The sequence below is a fragment of the Chiloscyllium plagiosum genome, chromosome 40 (assembly GCF_004010195.1).
Source record: "Chiloscyllium plagiosum isolate BGI_BamShark_2017 chromosome 40, ASM401019v2, whole genome shotgun sequence".
Taxonomy (NCBI): domain Eukaryota; kingdom Metazoa; phylum Chordata; class Chondrichthyes; order Orectolobiformes; family Hemiscylliidae; genus Chiloscyllium; species Chiloscyllium plagiosum.
In genome coordinates, this window is record NC_057749.1 from 1,034,193 (window position 1) to 1,056,973 (window position 22,781).

At 43.6% G+C, this 22,781-nt stretch overlaps 1 protein-coding gene across 4 annotated transcripts in view; it reads right to left on the reverse strand.

Annotated features, from left to right (window-relative positions):
• Positions 1-22,781, reverse strand: part of tbc1d2b (TBC1 domain family, member 2B) — a 161,623-nt gene that overhangs the window by 73,948 nt on the left and 64,894 nt on the right. For all 4 annotated transcript variants that reach the window (XR_006309806.1, XM_043680142.1, XM_043680144.1 and 1 more), the window contains one exon: positions 12,758-12,929. Coding sequence is in view for 3 of the 4 variants with exons in the window: in XM_043680142.1 (XP_043536077.1) it covers positions 12,758-12,929 (172 nt within the window). In the remaining variant the exon portion in view is untranslated. The remainder of the gene's footprint in view (positions 1-12,757; positions 12,930-22,781) is intronic.

Genomic DNA, 22,781 nt, shown 5'->3' on the forward strand with positions numbered 1-22,781 from the left:
GGTGCAGGTGAATTTATGGCGGATATGGAAGGATCCCTTGGGGCCTTGGAGGGAAGTAAGGGGGAGGTGTGGGCGCAAGTTTTGCATTTCTTGCGGTTGCAGGGGAAGGTGCTGGGAGTGGAGGTTGGGTTGGTGGGGGGTGTGGACCTGACGAGGGAGTCACGGAGGGAGTGGTCTTTTCGGAACGCTGATAGGGGAGGGGAGGGAAATATATCCCTGGTGGTGGGGTCCGTTTGGAGGTGGCGGAAATGACGGCGGATGATCCGCTGTACATGGAGGTTGGTGGGGTGGTAGGTGAGGACCAGTGGGGTTCTGTCCTGGTGGCGGTTGGAGGGGCGGGGCTCAAGGGTGGAGGAGCGGGAAGTGGAAGAGATGCAGTGGAGGGCATTGTCGACCACGTCTGGGGGGAAATTGCGGTCCTTGAAGAAAGAGGCCATCTGGGTTATACGGATTTGGAACTGGTCCTCCTGGGAGATGTGGCGGAGACGAAGGAATTGGGAATATGGGATGGCGTTTTTACAGGGGGCTGGGTGGGAGGAGGTGTACTCTTAGGTAGCTGTGGGAGTCGGTCGGTTTATAGTAAATGTCCGTGTTGATTCGGTTGCCCGAGATAGAAATTGAAAGGTCTAGGAAGGGGAGGGAGGAGTCTGAAACGGTCCAGGTGAATTTGAGGTCAGGGTGGAAGGTGTTGGTAAAGCGGATGAACTGTTCCACCTCCTCGTGGGAGCATGAGGCAGCGCCAATGCAGTCATCGATGTAGCGGAGAAGTCAGAGTACACACTGGTACCTAGGACACAGCTAGGAAAAGGGATGAGGATTTGAAAAGTGAATATAGGGAGTTAGTTTGGAAGCAGGACTAGTAGAGTAATAATCTCAGGATTGCTACCAGTGCCGCGGGTGAGTGAGGCTAGGAACAGAGAGCGAGTGCAGCTGAACACGCGGCTGCAGAGCTGGTGTAGGGATCATTGGGATACCTTCTAGGGAAGGTGGGACCTGTACAAGAAGGACAGGTTGCACCTGACCTGAGGGGGTACCAATATCCTGGGTGGGAGGGTTTTAACTAATTTGGCAGGGACATGGGAACCAGAGCTACGGATCAGAGATGGGGTAGCTGGTGAACAGGCAGATACAGCATGCAGAGGGTCTGTGAGGAAGGACAGACAGTTGACATGCAAAGGTGCAGTCAGTGTGATGGGCTGAAGTGTGTCTATTTTAACACATGTCTCAGGAATAAGGGCGATGAACTTAGAACATGGATCAGTACTTGGAACTACAATGTTGTGACTATTACGGAGACTTGGATATGACAGGGATAGGAATGGTCGTTCGAGGTTCCGGGGTGTAGATGTTTCAAAACAAAGAGACAGGGAGGTAAAATAGGTGATGATGGGGGTGGTGGGGGGAGAGTGGCATTGCTAGTTAGGGATAGAATCACAACTGCAGAAAGGGAGGTCGTCGAGGAGGATTTATCTGCAGAGTCAGTATGGGTGGAAGTTAGAAATAGGAAACGAGCAGTCACTTTATTGGGAGCTTTCTATAGACCGCCTCCAATAGCAACAGGGAAGCAGAGGAGCAGATTGGGAGGCAGATTTTGGAAAGGTGCAGAAGGTTGTTGACATGGGCGATTTCAACTTCCCTTAAAGTGATTGGAGACTTAGTACAAATAGTTTGGATGGAACGGATTTTCTCAGGTGCATCAAGGAAGGATTCCTGACTCAATATGTATATACGCTGACAAGAGGGGAAGCCACATTGGATTTAGTGTTTGGCCACAAACCAGGTCAGGTGTCAGATCTCCTGGTTGGGAGCGCATTTCGGTGATAGTGATCCCAACTCCCTGACCTTTACTATAGTCAGGGAAAGGGATACGAGCAGATAGTATGGAAAAGTACTTAATTGGGGGAGGGAGAATTACAATAATATTAGGCAGGAACTGAGGAGCATAAATTGGGAATAGATGTTCTCAGGGAAATCCACGACAGAAAAGTGGAGGTTGTTTAGGGAGTTCCTGCTACGAGTGCTGGACAGATTTGTCCACTGAGGCAAGGAAGCGATGGTAGGGTGAAGGTACCTTGGATGACTAGAGACGTGGAACATCTAGTCAAGAGGAAGAAGAAAGTTTACTTAAGATTGAGGAAGCAAGGATCAGACAGGGCTCTAGAGGGTTATAAGATAGCCAGGAAGAAACTGAAAAATGGACTTAGGAGAGCTAGAAGGGGCTTGGCGGGTAGGATTAAGGAAAACCCCAAGGTGTTCTACACTTGTGAGAGGAGCAAGAGGATGGCCAGATTGAGGGTAGGGCCAATTAGGGATAATGGGGGGATCTTGTGCCTCGTGTCGGAGGTGGTAGAGGAGGTCCTTAATGAATACTTCGCTTCAGTATTCACTAGTGAGAGGGACCTTTTCGTTTGCTAGGGCAGTGTGGAACAGGCTGATATGCTCAAACAGGTTGGTGTTAAGGAGGAGGATATGCTGGAAGTGTTGAAAAACGCGAGGATAGATAAGTCCGCCGAGTCAGATGGGATATTCCTATGAAGATGAAGGGCTTATGCTCGAAACGTCAGTTCTCCTGTTCCTCGGATGTTGCCTGACTGGCTGCTTTTCCAGCACCACACTCTTCGACCAGAAGGATATACCCAAAGTTACTACAGGAAGCGAGGGAAGAGATTGTTGCGCCTTTGACGGTGATCTTTGCTTCCTCACTGCCCACTGGAGTAGTATCAGATGATTGGGAGGGTGGCAAATATTATTCAAGAAAGGGAATAGGGTTAACCCTAGGAATTACAGACCAGTCAGTCTTATGTCAGTGCTGGACAAATTATTGGAGAAGACTGAGAGACAGGATTTATGATTATTTGGTAAGGCATAGTTTGATGAGAGATAGTCAGCATGGCTTTGAGGGTGCAGGTCATGCCTCGCGGGCCTTATTGAGTTCTTTGAGGATGTGACAAAACACATGCACAAGATAGAGCAATAATGTGGTGTATGGATTTTAGCAAGGCATTTGTTAAGGATCCTCACAGTAGGCTCATTCAGAAAGTGAGGAGGCATGGGATACAGGGAAATTTGGCTGTCAGGATACAGAATTGGCTGGTCCATAGAAGACAGTAGTGGATGGAATGTATTCAGCCTGGAGCTCAATGACCAGTGGTGTTCCGCAGAGATCTGTTCTGGGATCTCTGCTTCTTTGTGATTTTTATAAATGACTTGGATGATGAAGCGGAAGAGTGGGTTAGCAAATTTGCCAATGACACAAAGGTTAGTTGCAACAGGATGCAGAGCTGGGCTGAGAAGTGGCAGATGGTGTTCAACCTGGCAAAATGCGAAGTAATTCATTTAGGAAGGTGAAATTTGAATGCAGATTATAGGATTAAAGGCAGGAATCTTGGCAGTGTGGAAGAACAAAAGGAGTTTGAAGTCCACTATCCATTGATCCCTCAAAGTTACCACCCAAGTTGATAGAGTTGTTAACGTGACGTATGGTGTGTTGGCTTTCATTAGCAGGGAAACTGAATTTAAGAGCCATGAGGTTATGCTACAGCTCTATAAAGCCCTAGTTAGGCCACACTTGGAATATTGTGTTTCAGTTCTGGTTACCTCATTATAGGAAGGATGTGGAAGCTTTAGAAAGGATGCAGAGGAGATTTACCAGAATGCTGCCTGGTCTGGAAGGCAGGTCTTATAAAGAAAGGTTGAGGGAGCTAGGGCTTTTCTCATTGGAGTGAAGGAGGATGAGAGGTGACTTGATAGATGTGTACAAGATGACTGGCATAGAGTAACTGGATTGCCAGAGACTTTTCCCCAGGGCAGAAATGGCTATCACAAGGGGTCATAATTTTAAGGTAATTGGAGGAAGGTTTGGGGAGATGTCAGAGTAGATTCTTTACTCAGAGTGGTCGGTGTGTGCAATGCACTGCCAGCGGTGGTACTAGAGTCAGATACATGGACATTAAAGCAATTCCTGGATAAGCACATGGATAACAGTAAAATGAAATGAAAGGTATGTAGGTTAGTTTTTACCTTAGAGAAGGTTAAAAGGTCAGAGAGCTGAAGGGTCTGTATTGTGCTGGACTGTTCTATGTTCTAAAATAGCAAGTCCTCATTGGACCAAAACAACAGGCTTTCTCAGGAGCTGATTAAGAGAAGCTCCTCAGGTGTAAACAGAAAGGCATCACCTACTAGTGCCTGACCAACACGTCGTAATACAAAGAGCCCATAAACTACAGAGTAAACTGGTACAGCACAACAGACCCTTTTAGCTTCACTGACACACAACATTTTCATTATATTTTTGTTTACATCATTTTAGATTTCAGCCAGTTAAAAGAATTCTTAAAACATTTTCATGTCAGTCAGGAGACACCATCTGCTTCTGAATGTAAAAGTTTTTGATTCCAATTCAACTTCCAGGCTTTTAAAGAAAAATATTATAGTCCCCTAAGGACTGGATTTATTCCCATATTTGAATTATATTTATCTCTCAGTGTTAGGAGTTTTACACTATTACAAGCAAAGCCATGTACAATGTACTGATAGCTCTCCTAAAACGCATGTTTATTAAACACAATTTGTGAATTGCCGACCTCTCTTTTATAAAGCAAACTCCTGTTCGCTGTTACGCGATTCTCATCCCTGGCATGAGGTGTTGCAGTGAACAGCGGACTGGGCTCTGCATTGGCATCATGTGTTCAGTTGACTCGTGTGCTTTATGTGAAGAGCTTTGTGAAAGGCATTGTGAAATGTTTGTGCTAGTGGACTTGGAGGAGCATCGTGGAAATGTCTCTACAGCCTGAGGACAAGAAGCTGGGAGCAATCTATTCATTTAAATACTTAAGGTTTAAGCGTGAAATTTCACTGGAATTGACTAAGAGTAAAAGGAGAGTGATGAGGAGCAGTTTGAAACTTGACTTTGTTGTTTGTATTAAGAGTTTTTTTCCACTTTGTTTAAAAAATATGTTTAGATGTTAAATAATACCTGCAGACTCATATGGATCTGTTTCAGTGACTAATCATTACAAACAAATACCAGTACATGGGCTTGGACATGGTCAGACAGCTTTTCAGGGTGGTCAAGGTCAGAAAATTCTATACATAGTGGGTGAGGGAGACAAGTGGCACATATTGCTACTTTTGGTGCATGGGTGAAGATGTCCTGAGGGACTGAGTGAGCTGTGCAGAAGAAATTCAGGGTTAGCCAGGGTCACATGTTAGCGAGGATGAGTGTGATTGGAAAAGATGTTGCACAACATGGTGGGTACAGTAGAAGAGACAGAGAGAGTGTGAGGTAACAACAAGATGATGGTACTTTCACTGGCAGAGCGGAGGTATCGATTGATCTTCTTCCTACATTCCGTGCACTCCTTCAGATGGTTGAGTCTGCGCTGGTCTGGATGGTAAACTTGGTCCAGGTTGACGTGGTTCCAGTAGAATGATGTCCTCAGGCCTGGGAGAAAAGGATATCCCCATCCCCATTCCCCACCCCTTTTCCATTGTCTGTCACGTCCAGGGCCCACGTCAGGAACCATGCAAGGCAACTCCAGACTGTCAGCTCTTGTCTGGGTGCACAATACCTTTTTAAATATGGTGCTTTACCACAGATGTTAGTCGATTCTGGGATGTTTTGCAAGTGATGAGTTATTTTGGAAATGGCACAGGTACAATGGTGCTAGAATGTGAGAGAGGGGCACCAAAGAGTAGGGTAGGTAATAAATCAGGCAGGCTATGTAAAATAAAGTGATAGACATTCCCAAGCAATACAATGTGACCCCTCTGAAAATTTGTTTCGCTAGGGGTCAATTTAAGGTTCAGCCCTTGACCTTTCAAGGTAGGTTTCATTCTGGGATCTGACTTTTGTAGTGTTATCATTGGATGGGATCAGAAGACTGGCTAGAATGTAGTGCAGCCAGCAAGTATAGATGATTCTAGGTAATCCAAGATGGAGGACAGGAAACATTTCTGGCTAAAACAGCTGCTCCTTTTTTGAGGTATTTTAGGTGTTGGAGATGATTTCCTCGAATTTCAGGAGCAGCAATCACTGTTTTATATGCTGTAGCATTGTTTTGGAACTTCAGAAAAAAGTCAAAACAACGGCATTTTTAAAAGGGAGAGGAATAGACAAAGGAAGCACATGGTGAGACCAGTGCAGGGGAGAGAGAAAGAAACCCACATTGCTAACTGGCACAGCAGTGAACCTGCACAGTTATTGCCTTTGCTGTTTGAATTCTTGTGTCACTGGTCATTGGAGTGCATCTGGGAAAATTAACAAACAGTGAAATTCACAACTAATCTTGGAGAGATCTATTTCAGAGAGGTCACAGCACAGAAACACATAGGTGGATTTTTTAAGCGTGGCCTTACAGTCAGTCAGCAATGAGTAGAATGAGTTCTTCCTAGATTATATGTTATATTGAGACATATCTCTTGATTAAACTTAAAAATATAAGCCATAAGTATTAATTTAAGCTGGAGCAGTGTTTTGTAGAGGAATAAAACAGTGCTATTTTCTGGGTCTGTAGATTGAAAGAAGCAAAAATGGCCTTTATTAGAGTGAGATGCTCTGTCGGAAATAGGGGTTTAGAGAGAGGTTACATGTTACTGAGGATTATATCTGCAATAAATGGTTGGTTGCAAATTCTATCGGATCGAAAGGATCGGTTGGAGAGACAGTTCAAGGCAATGAGGAATTTACGAGAGCAAGGGGATGTCATGGATGGCATTTATAGGAAGCGGGAAAAGATGCAGATACAGTCACATAATGGGTTAACTCCAGGAAAGGTAAGAGAGTTAGGCAGTTGGTGCAGGAGTCTTCTGTGGCTATCCCTATTTCAAACAAGTATGCTGTTTTGGAAAATGTAGGGGGTGATGGATTTTCAGGGGAACGTACCACGAACAACCAAGTTTCTGGTTTTCAGACTCGGTCTAATGCAATGCAATGAGGGATATGTTAGGTTCCAAGAGATCGATTTTGTTAGGGGACTCTCTAGTCTGAGGTACAGACAGACATTTCTGTGGCCAGCACCAAAAAAATTAGAACGGTGTGTTGTTTCCCTGGTGCCAGGATCAAGGATGTCTCAGAGAGGGTGCAGAACATTCTGAAAGGAGGGGGGGGGGCGAGGTGCCAGCAGGAGGTCATTGTACACATTGGAACCAACGACATAGGAAGAGAAAAGGTTGAGATTCTGAAGTGAGATTACAGAGAGTTAGGCAGGAACTTAAAAAAAGTGGTCCTCGAAAGTAGTAATATCTGGATTACTCCTGGTGTTACAAGCTAGCGAGGGTAGGAATAGAATGATAGAGCAAATGAATGCATGGCTGAGGAGCTGGTGCATGGGAGAAGGATTCACATTTTTGGATCATTGGAATCTCTTCTGGGGTAGAAGTGACCTGTACAAGGAGGACAGATGCCACCTAAATTGGAAAGGGAACTAATATATCGGCAGGGAGATTTGCTAGAGCTGCTCGGGAGGATTTAAACTAGTAAGTTGGGGGGGGGTGGGACCAAGGGAGATAGTGTGGAAAATGATCAATCTGAGAGTGGTACAGTTAAGAAAAGAAGCGAGTCAAACAGACAGGGCAGGCAGGGACAAAGCAGAGAACAATTTGGGACTGATTAATTAAACTGCATTTATTTCAATGCAAGAGGCCTAACAAGGAAGGTAGATGAACTCAGGGCATGGTTAGGAACATGGGACTGGGATATCATCACAATTACAGAAACACTGCTACGGTATGGAGAGGATTGGCAGCTTAATGTTCCAGGCTACAGGAAGGACAGAAAGGGAGGCAAGAGAGGACGAGGAGGAGTGGCGTTTTTGATAAGGGATAGCATTACAGCTGTACTGAGAGAGGATATTCCCGGAAATACATCCAGGGAAGTTATTTGGGAGGAACTGAGCAGAAAGGGGTGATCACCTTATTGGGATAGTATTATAAACCCCCTAATAGTCAGAGGGAAATTGAGAAACAAACTTGTAGGGAGATCTCCGTTACCTGTAAGAATAATAGAATGCTTATGGTAGGTAGGGGATTTTAACTTTCTAAGCATAGCCTGGGACTGCTATAGTGTTAAGGGTTCAGATGGAGTGGAATTTGTTAAGTGTGTACAAGAAAATCTTCTGATTCAGTATGTGGATGTACCTACTAGAGAAGGTGCAAAACCTGACCTACTCTTGGGAAATAAGGCAGGGCAGGTGACTGAGTTGTCAGTGGGAGAGTACTTTGGGGCCAGCGACCATAATTCTATCAGCTTTAAAATAGTTCTGGAAAAGGATAGACCAGATCTAAAAGTTCAAGTTCTAAATTGGAGAAAGGCCAATTTTGACGGTATTAGGCAAGAACTTTCAAAAGCTGATTGGGGGCAAATGTTCACAGATAAAGGGACAGCTGGAAAATGGGAAGCCTTCAGAAATGAGATAACACAATTCCAGAATAAATATATTCCTGTTAGGGCGAAAGGAAAAGCTGGTAGGTAGAGGGAATGCTGGGTGACTAAAGAAGTTGAGGGTTTGGTTAAGAAAAAGAAGGAAACTTACGTCAGGGATAGACAGGATAGATCGAGTGAATCCTTAGAAGAGTATAAAGGAAGTAGGAGTATACTCAAGAGGGAAATCAGGAGGGCAAAAAGGGATATGAGATAGCTTTGGCAAATAGAGTTAAGGAGAATCCAAAGGGTTTTTACAAATATATTAAGGACAAAAGGGTAACTAGGGAGAGAATAGGGCCCCTCAAAGATCAGCAGGAACCGCAGGAGATGGGCGAGATACTAAATGAGTATTTTGCATCAGTATTTACTGTGGAAAAGGATATGGAAGATATAGACTGTAGGGAAATAGATGGTGACGCCTTGAAAAATGTCCATGTTACAGAGGAGCAAGTGTTGGATGTCTTGAAATACACAGAAGTAAATAAATCCCCAGGATCGGATCAGGTATACCCTGGAACTCTGTGGGAAGCTAGAGACATGATTGCTAGGCCTCTTGCTGAGATATTTGTATCATTGATAGTCACAGGTGAGGTGCCGGGAGACTGAAGGTTGGCTAACGTGGTGCCACTGTTTAAGAAAGGTGGTAAGGACAAGTCAGGGAACTACAGACCAATGAGCCTGACATCTGTGGTGGGCAAGTTGTTGGATGGAATCCTGAAGGACAGGATGTGCATGTATTTAGAAAAGCAAGTACTGATTAGGGATAGTCAACATGGCTTTGTCCATGGAAGTCATGTCTCACAAACTTGATTGAGTTTTTTTTAAAAAGTAACAAAGAGGATTAATGAAGATAGAGTATTAGATGTGATCTACATGGACTACAGGGAGGCTTTCGGCAAGGGAGACTGGTTAGCAAGGTTAGATCTCATAGAATAGAGGGAGAACTAGCCATTTGGGTACTGAACTGGCTCAAAAGGTAGAAGACAGAGGTTGGTGGTGGAGGGGCGTTTTTCAGATTGGAAGCTTCTGACCAGTGGAGTGCCACAAGGATCAGTGTTGGGTCCATTATTTATATAAATGATTTGGATGTGAGCATAAGAGGTATAGTTAGTAAGTGTGCAGATAACAACAAAATTGGAAGTGAAGTGGACAGCGAAGAAGGGTACCTCAGATTACAACGGGATCTTGATCAGATGGGCCAATGGGCTGAGAAGTGCCAGATGGAGTTTAATTTAGAGAAATGTGAGGTGCTGCACTTTGGGAAAGCAAATCTTAGCAGGACTTATACACTTAATGGTAAGGTTCTAGGGAGTGTTGCTGAACAGAGATCTTGGAGTGCAGGTTCATAGCTCCTTGAAAGTGTTGTCGCAGATAGAATCGTGAAGGCGATGTTTGGTATGCTTTCCTTTATTGGTTGGAGTATTGAGTACAGGAGTTGGGAGGTCATGTTGCAGCTGTTAAAGCCACTTTTGGAATATTTGTGCAATTCTGGTCTCCTTCCTATCGGAAACATGTTGTGAAACTTGAAAGGGTTCAGCAAAGATTTACAAGGATGTTGCCAGGGTTGGAGGATTTGACCTAGAGAGAGGTTGCACAGGCTGGGGCTGTTTTCCCTGGAGTGTCAGAGGTTTACAAAATCATGAGGGGCATGGATAGGATAAATAGACAAGGTTTTTTCCCTGGGGTGGGGGAGTCCAGAATTAGAGGGCATAGGTTTAGGGTGAGAGGGAAAAGAGACCTAAGCGGCAGCTGTTTCACACAAAGGGTGGTACATATATGGAATGAGCTGCCAGACGAAGTGGTAGAGGCTAACACTTAAAAGGCATCTGGATGGTTTTATGAATAGGAAGGGTGTGGAGGGATATGGGCCGGGAGCTGGCAGATGGGACTAGATGGAGTTGGGATATCAGGTTGGCATGGACAAGTTGGACCGAAGGGCCTGTTTCCGTGCTGTACGTCTCTATGACTCTATGCCAATCAAGAGTATTCAGTTGAAGTTCTGATGAATTGCACTATAAAGTATCATACAAGTCAGTTTCAACAGGTCAAAACTTACTTAGACTGTGCTATTGTTTGTGTTAGGCTAACTACTATTTTTAACTCAATTTTTCTGGTACGTTTGGTGATTTGCCCACATTCTGTTTTTCCCATAGGCCCCATTATTTCTTCTGCACAATTTTCTATAACACAACTTCACACAGGAATGCAAGTACAACATTATAGGAGAACTACCTGCACCAGGCACTTAAAAACAAAGGCTACACTTTGACTAAACATGGTAGAGGTCACTGGTTTGAAAGATACCATTGAAGGAGTCAATATACATGGTAACAGAGTGAATGAATATTTCTGATGATGGATGAGGTACCAATCAAGTGGATGTTTTGACTTTGATTGTGTTGAATGTCTGAAGCATTGTCAATGCACTCATCCAGGCATGTGGACAAAATTCCATCACATTCCTAACTTGTGCCTTATCAATGACATAAAGGCTTTGGAGAGTCAGAAGGTGACTTACTTATTGCAAACCATACAGTCTGATCTGCTATTGTAATTTTTGGTTTATGTTGTTTCTAGTCAATGGGGAGGGTAATGCCATTGAACATAAAGGGTAAATCGTTAGACACCCTTGCTGTGAGGTAAACATGGCATCTGCCACTTACCAATCCAAGGCTACTTCAGTATTTGAGGCATTGAAATGGAACAAATATTGTGTAATTTCAGTATCCATCTTAACTTCAGACTTTATGGTAGGAAGGTCATAACGAAACAGCTAAGATGAGTGGGGCTAAGACACTACTGGAGCAATTCATCAGAACTTCAATTGAATACACTCAACTGGTAACTATACTTGTTGGCTGCACTACATTCTCGCCAGTCTTCTGATCTCATTTAATGCACAAGTCAGATCCCAGAATGAAACCTGCCTTGGTAGGTCAAGGGCTCAATCTTAAGGAGTTCCTGGGATAGAGATGATTGATCTCCAATCCCCCAATTTCGATGAAAGGTTGGCTCTCCTGTTCCTCTGATGCTGCTCGATCTGCTGTGCTTTTTCCAGCTCCACACTATCGACTCCCAACAACAGGCCAAGTACATGTGCTTGGAGGCTCCCTAGTACTGAGGATGTCACCCAGACAGGGGACGAAACGTCTGCAACACAAATTCCCAGCTCGGCGAACAGAACCACAACGACGAGCACCCAAGCTACAAATCTTCTTACAAACTTTGAATGCCAAGTACAACTTCACATCACTTTGAATGGACAGGTGGTTAGCTAGATTGGATTGTTCCAGCATTTTGTGGATATTAAATTATATTACAATAATTTAAGGGCGGCACGGTGGCTAGCACTGCTGCCTCACAGCGCCAGAGACCCGGGTTCAATTCTCGCCTCAGGCGACTAACTGTGTGGAGTTTGCACGTTCTCCCCGTGTCTGCGTGGGTTTTCTCCGGGTGCTCCGGTTTCCTCCCACAGTCCAAAGATGTGCAGGTCATGAATTGGCTATGCTAAATTGCCCGTAGTGTTAGGCAAGGGGTAAACGCAAGGGTATGGGTGGGTTGCGCTTCGGCGGGGCGGTGTGGACTTGTTGGGCCGAAGGGCCTGTTTCCACACTGTAAGTAATCTAATCTAATCTAATTTTTAAAGGAACTCAATAAGCGTATTTCATTCTTCAAGTTAAATTCTCTTTACTTGCCCCTTCAACATATCCCCAAAGGCATAGCAGTAATGTCACTGGGCTAGTAATCCGGAAGCTCAGGTCTGGGAGCTTTGGCTCAAATTCTACCATTTGAGAATTTGAGCCAAAGCTCCCAGATCATGAACCGGAGCTTCCGGATTACTAGTCCAGTGAAATAAATCTGGAATCTAAAATTAATTTTAGAAATGGTGACTATGATATCTATCATTGATTGCTGCAGAAACCTATCTGGTTCACTAATATCCTTTTAGTAAGAAAATGTTCTGTCCTTACCTGTTCTGGCCCAAGTGAAGCTTAACTCGCCTCCGAAATGACCTAGCAAGCTACTCAGTTCAAGGGCAATTAGGAATGGGCACAAAATATTGGCTTTGCTAGCAGTGCCCATATCTCATGACAGAATAAAAAAACAAATTCTCTCAGTTTTTGAAAATGCAATCATTTGAATCTTACACAATTTGCACTGAATACTTTAGTTCCTTCAAACAATTAATTCCACAGATTGCCAACCATCATGAAAAACATTCCACCCTGTAAGTTTACGTTGCTAAAGACTTAATTTGGCTTGCTGTTCTTTAGTAGCTTTAAAGCTTTCAGTAATTAGACTTCTTAATTATAATTCTTGGCAAGATTGCCTCACCTGATTTCAATTCCCCAATGCTTCAAAGAGAAATTGATAGTCGTGGGGTGTACAGGAGATGGATAGCTTGCTGCTCGCTCACCCACCAGAGTTTCTGGGACATCCACTACATCTAGTACGTTTCTCGCACTTTCATCGAAGTCCATTGTTGCTTGTGAAAGACAGGGCACATCTGGAATCAATTAACAAGGTATCATTACCAGAAGCTGCAACAGTCAACATTCCTGAAAATACTTCATATATATGTGGGAGTGAGGATGTGATTGTGGGAGAGAGACGATGAGGGGATGGTTGATTTTAATCCACAGCAATTAATTGGCCTAGCAACCCTCCTAATAGAAACACTGGAAAACATGATTTTATCATGGGTACGATATTTAAGATTTATAGATAAAAAGAACACATTAAGCAAGGTTCAAAAATAAAGCATTTTATATATACAAGATACAAGTTCCAAGATGTTTTTAATAGCAATAAAATTAAGTTGCAGGGTTTAGTAATCAACTAGGTTGACAGATTTTTTTTGATTAAATCTGTCACAATATTGAGCTGTGGTATGAATGCACAAAAGCTCTGTATACAACCACCAAAATAATTAAATTCCAATAAACATTTATGTACACTTTCCATTCTAGAAAGTAATTTATGTGCTGCCTAAAGGTTTCTACTGCTTTATTTTGCAGAAAATTAATTGAATGGAGATTTTCAGATATTCTAGATTAATTTGCCCATTGTTAGGGTTAGAAAATCATTAAAAATAAAGAAAGAATAAAGTTGCTCAAAGTACCACTACATAACTTAGATCCACTAAAGCAGGAAAGGTCATGCACTCACCGATAACAATATTGATGATGTAAAGAGCATTTCTAATGAGAGATGTTTTATTATACTAAGATTGTACTGTCTTTTATTGAGTGCCACTTCATGGAACTTGCTGGAAATGCCTTTAGGATGATAAATGAACAAAGAATCTGAATCACAGAAACCCTCGAATGCGGAAACAAACCCATCAAGCCAACACCAACCCTCCAAAGAGCATTCCACCCAGACCAACCACCTTACCCTTTTCCCTGTGACCCAACATTTCCTACAGTTAATACACTCAACCTACTCAACCCTGATACTATGGGCAATTTAACATGGCCAACCCACCTAACCTGCACATGTTTGGAGTGTGGGATGAAACCGAAGAACCCAGACAAAGGAAAATGTGCAGTCGCCTGAGGCTGCAACTGAACCTAGGTCCTTGGCGGTGAGGCAGCAGTACTAACCACTAAGCCACTGTGCTTGGCTGGTTTGTAACCCATATTCAAAAAGCTGCGACATCCTGTCATATCATGCATGAAAAATGGCAAGTGCTGACAATGTCCTCAGAACCCTACCCCATTTGTTAGACATCATGCAGTAGAGTGCTGCGACATTGAGAGAATGCTGCAGCGCTGAAGGGGTCTCCTTTCAGTTCATTTGTTAAACAATGGCCTTATCAGCTCTTTGAGAATGCAGGTTATTCAAAAATGATCTGTTAATGCAGTGCCCTAGGAAATCTCTCAATCAACATATTAATTAAAGTTACCTCAATACAACTGTGGGATTGTGCTATGCTTATAGTGACTTCCAAGTCTCCTTTATTACAACAGTGACTACACCTCATGAACTTCATGCACTACTCAGTGCATTGCAGCAGTTTGCACCTTCAGAAGCAAAGGAGAAACTGATTAAGCAAAAAGAATCAAAACTTGAACTTTTAAAGAAAAACATTAAATGTAGCCTCTCTCCTCATTACCCAAGATTCCAAACACATCTCCCAAGTCAAACACATCAAACTGGGGGTTGTGTACCGACATGGATAGAGAAATAGTTGACAGACAAGAAACAAGAATAGAAATAAATGGGTCTTTTTTCAAGCAGCAGGCAGTGACTATTAGGGTACCTCAGTGATCAGTATTCGGACCTTCAAACATTCACAATCTACACGGATTTCAATGAGAACTAAACGTAATAGTTCCAAATCTGAAGACAGCACAAATGTGGAGGGTGAGTGAACTGTGAGAAAAGTGAAAGTGCTTCGGTGTGATTTAGACAAATTGATTGAATGAGCAAATGCACAGCAAATGGAGTATGATGTAGATAAATGTGAGGTTACCTGCTTTGGTGACAAAAACAGAAGAGACAGATTATCATCAGATTGTAAAAGGGGAGACATAGTCAAACCTAGATGTCTTTGCACATCTGTTGCTGAAAGTAAGCATGCAGATGCAGCAGATGAAGGCAGCAAATGGTACATTGGCTTTCATAATGAGAGGATTCGAGTACAGGAACAGGATGTCATGTTGCAACTGTTTAGGACCTTGGTGAGATTTGGAGTAATTAATGCAGTTTTAACCTCCTTACCTGAGGAGAGATGTTCTGACTATGGAGGCAGTGCAACAAAGATTCACTCAACTGATTCTTAGAATGATGGTCAGACTTTGATCAGGGACTGGATCGGTTATGACGAGGGGATCTCATGAAAACCTATAAAATTCTAACGGGATTGGAAACAGCAAACACAGGAAGGATGTTCCCAATGAGCAGGGGAGTCCAGAACCAGAGTAAAGCACGATCCTGAAGAAACTCACTCACAACAGTCTTTTTGAAGTTGAGCATAAGCATTATCTTGCAACATGCCTCCGTTTGGGAAGCATGACTCACTCAACCCTGCTGTCGAGAACTGGGCTCAGTATGTGGAAAGAATGTGTTATCTTTTCCTGGGCAAATGACATTGTGGCAGACAAGAAACCAGTAATTATCCTGGCAGACTGTAGAGCTGCCATTCTCTATCACTAGGAGCCTAACTTTTCCTGCAGCACCAGATACTAAAACCCTTCAAGAATTGAATATTACAAGCCCAAGCCTTCTTTAATTCTGAGAGGTTATCACTTTTACTTGGCAGTTTGAGAATGAGGAGAATCCATTTCATGGTTTATGACGAGAGTAAGATAGCTGGTCTTAATGAGATACTTAGAAACAGTCTAGCATGCAAGATTGATGACAGGACAGTGTAAAACCATCTGCTGGCTGAAGCTTAACTGGACTTCAAGCAGGCGCTACAACTGGCTTTATCACTGGAAAATACAGCACTGGAAATGGAGCTCATGATTTGAAACTTATTCTGATGAAAGTAGCCTGCCCAAGCAGACGACTGCCCAAAGGAATACCACTTGAAAGCAGGAAACTGCACAGCCTCACTCAGGAAATATCCTGATAAAAGTAACTCCAGGTCGGCCCACAGCAAAAGAAAGCCAAGTCTCAGCCAAATAACTCCAATTTTCTTCAAGATCCGACCCAGTAAGACATTGTAATTGTTGTCAGTGTGTGGATTCGGGACAGCAGAGTCCTGTCAGAATTAAATGGAGTGAGTTATCTCATATGCTGGCATCCAGGAGAATTCATACCTTGGAAACTCTGCCTGCATCTGGTTTGGAACAGCTAAATTGCTTAACATCCAAATCAGAACTAATATAAACATGTAGCTAAAATGGCCATCCAGTTTCAATCAAGATCAATACCAGCTATATTAGTGATCACAGAACAATTTTCAAATAAAATCTGCTTTGGACTCCAGGCCTTGAATTTGCACAAGTCTTCAGCTAGGCTGAGAGGAAGTACTTGGGAACAATCTCTTATGAAAGGCAGATGGTTTGGTTACCAATTATTGTGGTTGGATGCCTAAAGCCAAGCCCAAGCTTGAAGGTGTGAAATTGATTGTGAGAGATTCACTAGATTGGCTCAACATTTTTTGATTAGAAAATAGCTGCCCGAGTGAAATCCTAATTAAAGAAAGATTTCCAAAAAGGTCTAGGGACCAGAGGAGCCAAGGTGACTTGATATATTGATCAGGAAGCAATTTTGCAAGGCCTGTTCAGTGCCATTTGCCTTATGCCCAAAAGTAGAAGCAGAAGTCAAACTGGAAAGTGAAGGAATCATCAAACCAGTCCAACTCTCAATGGACAGAAGTGGTCGGATCAACGTTGAACCCTGATGGATTAGTTCACCTTTGTGAGGAACTTAATTAAACGATTAACCATTTTTGACAGTTATAAATATCCAATCTCTTGGATAAAGGATTCGTATGCAAAGCTGGCAGAAGTTTGCTCCTTCATTAAGCTTGACATGAGAAACACTTACTTGCATTTGTGTTTAGACCAGGATTCTCAGAAATAAGCTACAATTAATACCCATAAGGGCTTATACCAATATGCAAAATCGCTATTTATCATATTGTTAGCGTGTTCAATTTTTCAGCAGATGATGGAGAACATTTTGCGAGGTTTATCTTCAGTTTATTTACCTAAATGACATCCTAATTAAAGTGAAAAATAATACAGAACACTTAGAAAGCCTGGATTTGGTCCCAAGGTGTTTTTGAGGCAGGCATATGCCTCGGGCAGGGGCAGGGATGGAGGGGTTAACATATGTTCTCGGCCCCCTAAGTGATTTACTTGGGCTGCAGGGTTAACAAGACCAGGTTACACAAGTTGGAAGATAAAATGAGTGTGAACATAGGTGTCCCAGTGCCCATGTCTGTCCAGGAGCTTGGTCTAGTAAACTATTACAGCATGTTCATACACAACTGGGCATTCATCCTGGTACCATTGCATTAACTCCTACCAAAAAAAAGTCAGCCTTGGAAATGGTCTACAGACAGGCACTAGCTTTTGATAAAGTAAAGAAACCATGTGTTGGCATGCTATGAACCCAACAAAGATCTGGTATTGGCATGCGTTGCCCTGCATGGCACAGGTGTGGCATTAGCTAGTCCACTGGAGAGGAACACCCAAAAGCTTATGCATCTAAGACTTTGGCTAGGTTAGAGCATAAATATGCCCAAATAGTATAAGGAGGATTGGCAGTCATTTCTGGAGTCAGAAATTTCCCTCAGTACCTTGATGGATGAAAATTCCTGATAGTCATGAACCACAACCCCTTCTTGGTCTGCTTAAAGAGGATAAGGCAATGCCAGTAACAGCTTCGGGCCCTAGCAACTTCTGCCTCTTTGCCGGCTATGTCGAACAGTTCCTGTTCAGTACATACACAGGTACTGTTCCCCAACTCTTCTGCCAGTACATCGTGACTTGGAGATGCCGGTGTTTGACAAGGGTGGACAAAGTTAAAAACCACACACCAGGTTATAGTCCAACAGGTTTATGTAGCACTAGCTTTCAGAGCGCTGCTCCTTCATCAGATGGTTGTGGAGATTAAGATCAACCTTTCTTCATAAAGCAAGCCCTCCAGTCCAGGCAGCATCCTGGTAAACCTTCTTTGCACCCTCTCCAAAGCCTCTGTATCTTTCCTATAGTAGGGCAACCAGAACTAGACATAATATTCCAAGTGTGGTCTCACCAGGCACTTGTAGAGCTGTGGCAAAATCTCGCGGCTCTTAAACTCAATCCCCCGTTAATGAAAGCCAAAACACCATATGCTTTCTTAACAATCCTATCCACTTGCATGGCAACTTTGAGGGATCTATGTACCTGCACACCCAGATCCCTCTGTTCCTCCACACTGCCAAGAATCCTGTCTTTAATCCTATATTCAGCATTCGAGTTAGACCTTCCAAAATGCATCACTTCGCATTTATCCAGGTTGAACTCCCTCTGACATTTCTCAGCCCAGCTCTGCATCCTGTCTATGTCACGCTGTAGCCTGCAATAGCCCTCGATACTATCGACAGCATCTCCAACCTTTGTGTCATCTACAAATTTACTAACCCACCCCTCAACCTCTTCATTCCAAGTCATTTATAAAACCTACAAAGAGCAGAGGCTCAAGTAGAGCCCCACTCAACACTGACCTTCAGGCAGAATACTTTCCATCTACAACCACACTCTGCCTTCTGTCAGCCAACCAATTCTGAATCCAGATAGCTAAATCTCCCTGTATCCCATACTTCCTGACTTTATGAATGAGCCTACCATGGGGAACCTTACCAAATGCCTCGCTGAAGTCCACATACACCACATCCACTGCTTGACCTTCGACGACCTGTCTTGTCACCTCCTCAAAGAACTCAATAAGATTAGTTAGGCATGACCTGCCCCTCACAAAGCCATGTTGACTGCTTTTAATCACACTATGCTTTGCCAAATAGTCGTAAATCCTATCCCTCATAATTCTTTCCAAAACTTTGTTGACCATAGGCGTAAGACTGACTGGTCTGTAATTGCCAGGGATTTCCCTACTACCCTTCCTGAAAAAGAGGAACATTTGCCTCCTTCCAATCCTCTGGTAGGACTCCTGTGGAAAGCGAGGAGGCAAAGATCCTCGCAAGCGGCTTAGCAACCTCCTTTCTCACTTCCCGGAGCAACCTAGGATAAATCTGGTCTGGCCCTGGGGATTTATCAATCTTAAATGTTTTCCAAAATTACCATCCTGGTGGCTAGCGTCATGTATCCTAGCATCTACAGGAAAACAACACATACACACCAAATATTGAACCACCGCGCAATCGCCCCAACATCCACAAACAAAGTTGCATCAGAACATTATTCCAACGAGCCACCACACACTACAACACAGGAGAACTATGCAGAGCATAGAAAAATCACCCAGTGTGTTCAAAAAGAATGGGTACCCAATGAACACAGTCCGCAGATTTCTTAACAACAAACCCAAACAATCAGACAAAACACGTCCAGAGATCCTAGCCACTCTCCCGTACATCAAAGACATCTTGAAAATGACCGCCAGACTACTCAGACCACTTGGCATCATGGTAGCCCACAAACCCACCAACACACTAAACAGCAGCTAAACGAACTTGTAGGGCCAATACAGACAACAAGCAAAACTAATGTCATTTACAAAATACTGTGCAAGGACTGTAATAAATACTACATTGGATACGCAGGCAGAAAACTAGTCATCAGGATACATGAACATCAACTAGCCACAAAACGACATGACCCTCTCTCACTAGTATCCTCACATACAGATAAGGAAGGACACCACTTCAACTGGGACAACACATCCATCCTAGGACAAGCCAAACAGAGACATGCACAAGAATTTCTAGAAGCATGGCATTCCAACCGGAACTCTATCAACAAACACATTGACTTGGATCCAATTTACCACCCCCTGAGAAAAAGCACAGGAAATCACATCACCATAGGAAATGGCATCACCAATCCAAAGAAACCCAAACATATAAATAGAAAACAGGAATCATCAGCAGCACTTCATCTGGAGGCTCACTGAAGATGTTACCTAGTATGGTGACAAAACGTCTGAAAATGAATCTTCCAGCTAAGCGAGCAAATCTACATCTAGAAGATTATATGTGTACGCATGTAGGAACGAAGATTGTATGTGCGCGAGTGAGAGTGCGAATGGGTGAGAGTGCATGTGATCGTGTGTATGTCAGCTTGGTTAAGTGTGTGAGAAGGTTTGTGCGCTGGTGTGAGCGCAGGGGGTGTATGTCTGCATGAAAGAGCTTGTGTGAGAGGTAGGATCTGCGTGAGTGAGAGTGCAAGTAGGAATGAGGGGCAGGGAGGGAGTAGGAGAGGTGAGAGGGTTTGTATCATGCAGTGGGGTCACCTGTAGTCTGACATGAATCCAAGGTGCTGGTTGAGGCCATTCCTATGGGTACCAATACGTTACATCGATAACTGCATTGGTGCTGCATCCTGCAGCCAGGCTGAACTGCAGCAGTTCATCGACTTCGCCAAAAACTTCCACCTTTCCCTCAAATTCACTTGGTTTATCTCAGACATCTCCCTCCCCTTTGCTGACCTCTCAGTTTCCATTTCCAGCGACAGTTTACAGACTGACATTTACTACAAATCCACAGCTTCCCATAACTACCTGCACAACACTTTCTCTCACCCCGTATTCCCATCACATTTGCTCAGACAAGGAGATGTGCCACTCCCAAGCTTCCCGCCCTGTCATAGAGACAGCCCTCCACCTCACCTCCTCCATTCCTTACTCCACTGCTCTAAATCACCACCCACTCACACAAAAAAAAGACAGGGCCGTCTTTATCCTCACTTTCCACCCCCCTAGTCTCTGTTTCCATGTAGTACATCTCTGTGACTCTATGACTATTCCCTTTGACAGTCCTTGGTTTGCGCCACTTTCCCCACCAACCCCGCCCACCCATTACCTTCCCTTGCAACCGTAAAAGGTGCAAAACGTGCGGGCACACCACCTCCCTCACCTCCATCCAAGGCTCCAAACAGTCCTTCCAGGTGAATTAGAGATTCACCTGCCTCTCCTCCAACCTCGTTTACTGCATTCGGTGCTCACGGTGTGGTCTTCTCTGCATCAGTGAGACCAAATGTAACCTTAGGGAACGTTCACTCAGCATCTCAGCCAGGCCCGTAAGGACCACCCATTTCAACTTCCTTTCCCAATCCCTCTCGACATATCCATCCTTAGCTTCCTCCATTGCCAAAATGAATCAGACTGCAAATTGGAGGAACCTTCTCTTCCGCCTGGGCAGCCTAGAGTCTGGCAACCTCAACATTGAGTTCTCCAATTACAAATAACCTTCCCAACCATTCTCACTCCTTTTCCAGCCCCTCCCCTCTCTTCAATTCCACCTACCGACCTTTCCTTTTAGCTACCACCTAGATTCATCTCTCCCATCAAGATCGTACTCACTACTTGTGTCCACTATCACTACCTCACCAATCTGCCCCCTCCCCACTCAAAAGCCTCCCCGACCCCCTTTATCTGCAGTTCCCTTTACCCCACCTCCAGAGTTATACCCGACACGGCAACTTTGCCATCTCCTGATGCTGCTGGGTGTGCTGTGTTCTCCCAGTTTCCTGCTTGTCTACTTTGGATTCCAGCATGTGCAGTTTTTTTTTGCCTTTAACTATTGTTATGGGAAGCAACAGTAATTGTCCCCAGCAAACATCACTGTCAAATACTCACTGAACTCCACTAGGAACATCCAAGGATCTCCAAAAACAAACATGTTGGCAAGACATTATGTCTGGTGGCCAGGTTTCGATGCAGATATAGTCACATTGGTGGGACAGTGTCCTGAGTAACAAAAGGACAAAACTTACTGACAGCAGGGTAACCTTGGACTGAGCTGCCGGTTGACAATGAAGATTCTTCCGTGAGTTCAATATTTTTAGTCATTATAAGCTAAAAGTGGTTGGATGTGTATATGGTCCATTTGTGAAACACTGGAGGAAAAAACATCCTAGGTATTACTTGGCTGAGGGATGGACAGGACTGGCAGCTCAATGTTCTGGGTTTCAGATGTAGAAAGGATAGCAAAACAGACAAAAGAGGAAGGGAATTGGTGTTTTTGATTAAGAAAAACAAGACTGACAAGAACTGAGCAGTCGACATTGTTTACTTGGACTTTAGCAAAACCTTTGACAAGGTTCCACATGGTAGTCTAATTAGGAAAGTTAGATGACATAAGATTCAAGATGAGCTTGCCAACTGGATACAAATTGGCTTAATGGCAGGAGACGGTGAAGGGGAAAAGTTGATTTTCAGACTGGAGACCTGTTACCAGCAGTGTTCAGTCCTGGGTTCAATTTTGTTTGTCATTTATATAAATGATTTAAATGAGAATATAGAAAGTGTGGTTAGTACGTTTGTGGAAGACACTAAGATTGGTGATATTGTGGATAATGAATAATGCTGTCTACAATTACAAAGAAATCTTAATTGGTTCAATGGGCTGAAGAATGGATAATGCAAAGTATTGCATTTTGGTAAAACAAACAAAGGCAAGACTTATACAATTAAAAATAGTGCTTTGGGTAGTGTTGTGGAACAGAGAGATCACACAACATCAGGTTGTAGTCCAATAGGTTTAACTGGAAGCACTAGCTTTTGGAGCACTGCTCCTTCATCAGATGGTTGATAAGGAGCAACGCTCCAAAAGCTAGTACTTCCAATTAAACCAGTTGGACTATAACCTGGTGTCGTGCGATTTTTAACTTTGTACACCCCAGTCCAATATCAGCATCTTCATATTGGAACAAAGAGACCTAGGGTTCAGGTACACAAT